The sequence below is a fragment of the Tasmannia lanceolata genome, unplaced genomic scaffold (assembly GCF_043159265.1).
Source record: "Tasmannia lanceolata isolate RefF3 unplaced genomic scaffold, GAP_Taslan_0.1 ptg000012l, whole genome shotgun sequence".
Lineage (NCBI taxonomy): Eukaryota > Viridiplantae > Streptophyta > Magnoliopsida > Canellales > Winteraceae > Tasmannia > Tasmannia lanceolata.
Window position 1 is genome coordinate 44,766,500 of NW_027518689.1, and position 8,673 is coordinate 44,775,172.

Below are 8,673 nucleotides of genomic sequence, written 5' to 3' on the forward strand. Positions count from 1 at the left end.
CACATGCGCCGGAGTCAAACCCACAAATTTTTACAATGTGAATCAAGGAGCCTACTTTGCTTATTGATTAAGCAAGTCTAACCATAGCTCTTTTTCTTGTAGTGGTTGCTTGTTCGTTTTGGAGTTTGAGAATTGATTTTGAGTCTAAAATTGATCATTGGACTCGAAATTGCGTTTAATTTTGAGTCCAATAATCAGTTTTGGGTTCAAAATCAATTCTCAAAATCCAAAAACGAATAGGGCATGAGTTATGTTTTGTATTACCTGCCATTCCAAAAATGTGTAATTAGCAACTAAAGGCATTCTAACCATACTGTCAAAGAAAATGAGGTTTCAAATTACATGGACAAAACATTATACCTAAAGACTCTACTTATTTCAGGACGACTCATAGACAGACTAGATTGGTGGTCAAGAACCACATAATTTATTATTAAAAATAAAACCAGTGAGGTTTAAAACAATTCCTTCCTGTGTGACAGATAATGGCACTCTTCTATTTATTTTATAGTTCATGATTGGATGAGCATAAGTATCATTTCCATATCCAAAAAGCTATCAAGAGCAAACCAAAAGCTGTGTGGGCCGCCATTATCAAAACCATCTGAGTGCAAATATCATTTCACTATAGAAAAGTGCAGAGTCATTTGTTGAGACCAGAAAATACCATGCAAACTTCTTCCTTTCATGGTTTTGTTATGAATATTTACATGTGAATTGAGCATTTCGGAAAAGAATACATAAATTCTCCTCTTATCTTGAAGAGCAAAGGTAGAAAATGAACAAAACGCAAACGATACACACCTCTATGTTCTAAAAAAAATTGATGAGACCGCATTCTCTAAATCACAATCCACAAAGTCACCAATATGTAGAAGATCATCACAGCAGACCATTTGTGGGGGAGTGCTTTGTAGCCGTTGGATTTATTACTACAGATGAGCTTGTTATCATGATACGTGCACACGTTTTGATTCCTACAAACAACCCCAACCAGTACTGTTAGAAAGATGCATTAGAAAACCACCCTTTTAAATCACATTCATTTCCATTGTTTTCATAGGCCCTTGTAGTTTTAACCCATCGAAATATCTTTCTATTGAGGGTATTATAGCATTTCAATTAAAATTTTGGTCTTTGAATGATACTAAAATTGGTCCTTATTTGTATATAAAATTATGTAATCGAGTCGTATTTTCAAATGTGACATTTTATATTTAGAAGATATTTAATAGCTGAAGGTAACTTTAGCTTTGATCTTATTTGTAATGGGACAATAGGGCCTCTTTAAATTTAGAAGATATTTAATAATTATACAGTTGTTGTTCTAATAATTATTATTGCTGGTGGCTGCATTTTATACGAGGTATTATAGAGCATTAACTATCAACTTGGTGTCCATCATCACCCCCGTATCACTAGCCATATGGGTGTTCAACTCTTTATCCTTGGTCAGACCATGTTTCTAGTGCACTAGGTTTTATATATTTGGAGACAAAAAAAACTCGGAACCTATATTTTTATGTGGGAGTCGGAAGATGCTGCCTTGTTTGCATTTGTCATTGATGCCGTTGCCACTGCCATGCACGCTAGAGTCCATGGTTGTTGTGACAACCCTAACGTATTCCATTAAAGAGATTGAAGAATGTTTTATTTGTACCTACATACAATATTTACTTACATATACTATATTCTTTAAATATCGATAGGGAAATGTTATAAGCACAACCATAGTTGGATATTTGTACAAACCCATCTGTCTTTTCTTCGTTTAGTATTTATAAAGAGTTGTCAAAAGCTTATTACATTTCCTAAAAGTTTTCACAAGCCAATTAAAGAAGAAAAGACAATGGGTTTGTAAAAATATCAAAATATGGTTGTGCTAATTTCATTTCCCTATCATATCATTCAAAAAAAAAAAAAAAACCATTTCCTTATCATTATTGTTCACTTGTATATGTTTTGAAAAACGTTTTCTAAAAGGTACTTTCTTATATCTTATATCACTAGATTTTTGTATTTCAAGTAAGAGTATCTTATATCCTTCTTTGTCCGTTTGAAAAAAATTTCCTTCCTGCAATCCCAAGCTGAAAGGGCAGTCAGTGGGCCCATTGAACCCCATTCATTCGACCTCCTCCCGCCCATTAGGGTTTTGAAAAAGAAAGCTCAAGTCCTCTCCCTCTTCCTGGTAAAACCTCTGAGAGTACATTGTCTCAAATCCCCCCTAATTTTCCAGCCCAAGATCTCACCCATGGAAAATGGAAAGATCTTTTCGGTAAGAGTTCCACCAAATCTATTGACACATCTGTCCCCTTCTTTTCCCCTGTTACCACTGAAGATGGTATCCAATAGGCTGCCTTCATGGAAGGAGACTTTAAAGAAGCTAAAGTCAAATGGGAAAACTGCCTCCTTGGGTCGAAGACCATATTACATAGCTCTAAAGAACCACCTATCCAGGATATGGCAATTAAAGGGAGATTTTGATCTCATTGCTCTCCCCAACAGTTTCTTCCTTTTCAAATTTAACTTGGAGGAGGACTGCACAAAAGTATTAGAAACATCCACAACATATGGAGGGAGAGCTATCATTTTGCAAAAATGGTCCCCAGGTTGCGCCCTAGAGAAGATGAAACTCTCTTCGATCCCAATTTGGATAAAATTCTTTGCCCTTCATCTCAAATACTGGACCCCTACAGGTTTGGGAAAATTGGCAAGCATCATTGGTAGGCCATTATATATGGATACGCAAACGGCAGAGGCCTCTAGGCTTTATTATGCTAGGGTTTTTGTTGAAGTGTCTGCATCCAATCCTCTCCCAGATATTATTCATATCCAAACCCCCACAGGTGATGAAACCCAGGCAGTTGAGTATGAATGGAAGCCTAATCCTTGCACTCTTTGTAATGATTTTAGCCACACTACTGATAAGTGCTCCCAATCTCCTTCAAGTTGCCCTCAGGATGCTCTCCTTGTCAAGCAGAAATGGGTTGTTAAAAGATCTAACAATGTTGGTGATGGAGTAGTGGTTGCCGGCCCAAATCAGCAAACAGCTCATCTCAGGGATGGTGCGATCAATCAAAAGACAAACCACCCTGTCATCAGAGATACTGCGAAAGAAATTGACTGTGAAATCAACACCCCAACTCCTCAAATTAAAGTCCATAGCAACAAGTTCTCAGTTCTCCAAAATTTGGATCACCCCTCTTCCAGCCTTGAAGATATGCCTCTATCCGGGAGGAAAGAATGTTCACGCATGACTGAGGATCAAGGATCATGGCAACTGGTTCAAAAAAGAAAGACTAAGAACCCCCTTCTCTTCCTAGCTTCCACTTCTTGGAGGCTCCCTTTCATGCCCAAGAATTCATAAGCTGGATCATTCTCTTTGTTTGTTTTGAGCTGGGATATCGTTTTTTCGGTTTTGAGTTTTGTGTTTGGCCTCTAGAGCTGGGGTTGTTTATTTTGTTTTACGGCTTGCCTTGGTGCCTCCTCTTCTTGAGGTTGTTTATCTTTTATCTTTTTTCTTTTTTATCTTTTTGAGCTTCATGTAATTCTCCTTTTTTATCAATGCATCTGGTCGGGGTCCTGCCTAACCCCGAGCTTACCCATCAAACAAAAAAAAGTATAAATTATATATTAACATTGGAATAATGTAGGTTCTTAGACTGAGGAATAAATAAGATATAAGAGATTATAAATTTGATTATTACAACCCTAACTTTATTTAACTCAAAACCATTTGTCTTTTCCCGGAAAAGACAGAAAAGCAGAATTGGTATAAATTCTAAGTGGGCATTGGGCAAGTGTCTTTTTCTTATGGATTATTGTCTACTTCCCTTTATGCCTTGTTTTGATTGTAGGTATTTTCTAGAAAAGTTTGAAAAGGAAAAATAATTTAATATTTCCTGCTTTTCTTACACTGGGAAAAAAGACAACTTGAACTAACCCTATTCAGTTTTTAATTAGAGGGACCTTCAATTTATTTATGGTAGCATATTTCTAAAACCATACCATTTCCCTCGATAATTTTTTTTTTCTTTCAATCCAAACCAGGCCTTATGGGGGATCCAGGAAAAAGAAAAAAAAATAGAAGTTTTTTTTTTTAATAGAAACAAAATTTCAGGGCCTAGAAGATGTGCATTTTCCTTGAAAACAAGGAATTTTTACAATGGAGAATGACTTTACCAAACAGTAGAAAATTCATTTTTCATTAAAAATTTCAAGAAAACACATCCCTACTTCCTAACAGCTCTTCAGGAACCTGTTTGGATTGCCTGAAAAACATTTCTAGTGGCAAATTTTTTTTCTTAAGTAATTTCTTTCATTTCCACTATTTAGAGGGAAATGATATGGTCATGGCTTATTTAGATGGGCATCACTTTAAATTAAAGGTCCCTGTTGTGAAATAACCAATTACTCCAAAAGCTTAAGCAGATATTTAATTGGCGTTATTTAATTGTTTACACTCCAACACTCCCCTATGTGTGGCCCATCTTTTCTTAGTTGGCCGTACACGTGGCACATGCGGCCACTCTTTCGGGGTTGGCCATACACATGAATTTTTAATATCAAAGAGTTGTTGGGTTTTGAGCACGAGTATATAGCTCTGATACCATGTGAAATTACCAATTACTCCAAAAGCTTAAGCAGTTAGATTTGATGTTATGTAATCAATTATAATCCAACACCCTTAAATAAAACTTGAATTGTAGTGGTTAAAGTTACTTTCTTCGGATGAAATCAAACAATGGAAAAGCAAGAAATTCTAGAGAAGTTTTTCTTTTCCAAACTTTTCATGAAAATTCCTGCAATCCAAACCGGTCCTTAGTTCATTTCCTTTTGATTAGGCTCTTTCCGATGATAAAATTCTTAATAAACCAAGGGCAATAACTATTTTTTAAATTCATTAAGAGTTATTGGGTGTAATTTGATTAGTTTGAATTCAAGTCAGTTTATTTTTTTTAAGATCTTCTTGACCACATACCTGCTAGAGCAGAAAGTAATGATATAGTCGGTCCCAGAGCACACAAAAAGACTACTGGGGTCATCATAGGCATAACTGTAGGCCGCAGGGCATGCTTCCTTAAACAGCTTCGAATAATAAGTCCCCTTACACCGCACCGAATTCCCGAACACCCCCCTGCAACCATGGTTTTAAATACGAAATTTCGGCTGAAATCCAGTGCACAATAAAAAAAAAATTATTCATTACAAAATTTCGGTCGAAATTACCGAAATTTCTGAAAAATGCCATGTTAATTAAAAAAAAAAATTGAATTCTCAAAATTTCGGCCGGAATGACCGATTTTTTGGCCAAAATTTGGTAAAACCCAAAATTTCGGATTTCGCCAAATTTCGGTTTCGGTCTCAACCGAAATCCGGATTTCGGACAAAATTTAAAACCATACCTGCAACAATACTCGTCAGTGTTAAACACGTCACACGCACTCCGACACGCTACAGTCTTCCCGTCGGCTTTAACAGCCAACTCCGATGGACAGTTCGGACGTAAGTCTCCGTCACACCCCGCCACAGTACAATTCCCTGCACTACTAATCGGCTTAACGGCCATAGGTAGGTTAAAACCGTCAACGAGACTAACGTCGTAAAAATCGCGACTGGCGAGGGTAAATTCGGCGAGTGTGGCTGGTGGGTCCCCCGAGGCGGTACATTTAAGGTTTTTACCACATGCACCGGTCTGGCATGAACCGGTTCCTGTCTTGTCAAAGTTGCACCCGGTTCGACCCCAAAGGCGTCCGGTCCAGCCTATTGGGGCGGTTATGATCACGGACGCACCCGGTTTGAGTTCAAAACCTCCTCCCCCGAAGTTTTCACCTGGAGTAATTGCTGGCCATATGGTGACTTTGCAGTCGTTTATTATGGTGAATACTCTAGCAGATTCGGACGGTTTTGCCCCTGCAAACTCAAAAAATTTACATGGGAAATTTTTATGGGAAATGATATCAGAATGCAGAATAATCATATGTTTTAATAATTGCGCAAACTCATCTTGTCTTTTCTTTTTTATTTTGGTTGTGAGAGCTTTTTAGGAACTGTAATAACTAATAATCTTTATGAACAGTTTAAATAATATATGACAAGATGAGTTATCATGCAATTATCAAAACATGGTTGTGCTGATATCATTTCCCTTTTTTGTAATAAAGAGAAATTATATTGTTGTTTTGATATTGGCACTACTCTCTTGAAGAGTAGGCTTTATAATGTGAACGCAACTACGCATATAGACCAATATTTTTCAAAAGGCACCGTATGGCTCACGTCATAGGATGATCCAAAGCGACACCATAGGGTGGTCCAAACCATCCATTTGATGGGCCACAACGTAAATAGGTTGTGCCCCAAAAATCATTCCCATAGGATGATCCGAACCCTTCGGTCTATAGAGGTTTCCATAATATGCTGTTCCTGTATAGATCGAAGGGGTAGGATCATCCTATAGAAATGTTTTTCCATGCACAACCTATTTACATTGTGGCGCATCAAATGGACGGTTTGGATGATCCTATGGTGTGGGCCATACAGTTCTTTTTGAAATACCGGACTATAGGGGCTTGCAGCATAGAAAAACTCGATTTAGACTTCTCCTGTTTCAATTTCGGAAAAAACTATCAATTTGCCCGTTCATAAAAATAGTCATAAAATGCCAACCCTTTGATTTGTGAAGATTTGAGCCATCCGTCTGGATAGAATATAATATGAATGGTTAGGATCGTTTAATAAAGAAAATTCTTGGGGCATATTACCTGTTTAGTGTGGGACCCACGAATGAATGATTCGAATCAAGGGAATGATATATTTGCTTCCTTTTTCTTCCCTGGACCACTTAAAAAGTGTAGTATACTGTCTACGGTAGAGGAAAGGGGTGGTTCGGGGAAGAAAGGGGGGCAAACGTAGCACTTCCCTTTGAATCATTGAAAAAGTGGTCCTAATATTTACTTTAAGGCATGTTTGACAACCATGAAAAAATATTCCATTGAATATTAGTGGGGCCAGTTGTGAGTGGTTGTTAGAGAGCGAGAGACTTGAGAATGTGGGAGTAGGGAGAATGAAAAACGTCTGAAAAAGAACAGGAAAAACAAAAACCTAATTTGAAGTAGGGTATTTTTTTCCACTGTTTTCAGGGATTACTAATGCTCTCTCCTCTCTTGCCCCGATAGGCCCGCTATGCCCCGGTATGCACGCATATGCTCCGATAGGCCCGATATGCCCTAATATATGCATCAGTGTAGCGCGCGTGCGGCCCAGAACATGTAAGGGTATCACAAACCTGTTATTGCCTCAAACTTCCGTAGCCGTTTAGTCTCTCCTGCCCTCCTCACCTCCTCTCTTACAATTGTGCCCATGAATATTCCATGAAATAATTTTTCATGGTTCCCAAACATGCCCTTGTTTTAATTTTCTTCGAAAATATAGGCCAGTATGATTCAGGGTCTTATATGGTCCGAATTTCAATTTCAAATGGATGCTACAGGTTTGCAGCATGTTGGACCCCACAAGTGGATCAGCCCCACCATGGATTGCTTAAGATCCGAAATCTTACTTCACATTGGACCCCATCTTTTTTGTGGGTTTTGACTTGAATTTTATAGGGAGGAGACGAGGGTGACACATCACCAGACACGCAATGATTAACCACGGGATATCCTTAGTAGTCTCTAGGGATTTTAATACTATATTGGCAACCAAATAAGGATTTTGCTGATGTGGCAGGCAATTGCCATCCAAAACCACTAAGCCATCCGGTCTTTTGTGCAACCAAACACACCCAAGAAAATGTAGAGGAGAAGGTTTCCAGAGAAGAAGAGGGGGAGGACAAAAAGTAGTACTAACAAAGCTGAACATTATGTCCTAGCCCATTAAAATTAAGTAAACTTTTGATTAATATCCGGGGATATTGATAGCTTAGATAACAACGCAGTAAAGGGAGAGAAAAAGTAATAACAGTCACCAACAGTTTAAGGAAAGAGGTAAGGACCCTGTTTAGATTGCAGGGAAAAACTTTTTTCGAGTAATATTGCTTGCTAGAAAAATCTTTTGATTACCACAATGTTTAGGGAAATAATAAGGACGATGATATTTTCACCTACGCATGCATTCGCTCCCTTATTAACTTGATTTGACGTCAAAAATCGTTCACGATGGGGGGGGGGGTGCTGCGAATGAGTACTGCAGAGGGGGTGAAAATATCATCTCCCAATAATGCCTAAATTCACAGGCTCCCTTTCAAAAAGGGGGTAAATGGCGCCCCATTGTTCAATTTTCAAGTGTAATCATACAATGGAAAAACATGATATTTTGGGAAAAGAGTAGTGATAAATATACTAGAAGAGGGTGGTACAGGGAAGAAAAGGGGGCCAATATATCACAAACCATTTATCTAAAACATTGCTAATCTTCATCCATTACCTTATAAAATGATTGAAAAAGAGAAATATAGACAAATTTAATTATCACAAGAAGCACCCACATCAATGCATTGCTAAACTAAATCAAAGAAGAGATTAGGAGAAAAGATTACCTGATAAGAGTACGACTAACAAGGTAATTAAGAGAATACTAGAGAGTGGAACCATTTCTTCCTTAGAGAGAGAGAGAGAGAGAGAGAGAGAGAGAGAGAGAGAGTATAGTTGCAAAAGATGAAGAATGAAACTT

At 37.8% G+C, this 8,673-nt stretch overlaps 1 protein-coding gene across 1 annotated transcript; it reads right to left on the reverse strand.

The window, feature by feature from the left end:
- Positions 1-607: 607 nt before the first annotated feature.
- Positions 608-8,673, reverse strand: LOC143888343 (Pathogenesis-related thaumatin superfamily protein). Its single transcript, XM_077392728.1, has 4 exons — positions 8,540-8,673; positions 5,406-5,913; positions 4,982-5,137; positions 608-977 (listed from the first exon to the last, which is right to left on the reverse strand). The coding sequence occupies exons 1-4, from the start codon at positions 8,592-8,594 to the stop codon at positions 842-844; spliced, it is 855 nt and encodes a 284-aa protein (XP_077248843.1). The 5' UTR covers positions 8,595-8,673; the 3' UTR covers positions 608-841.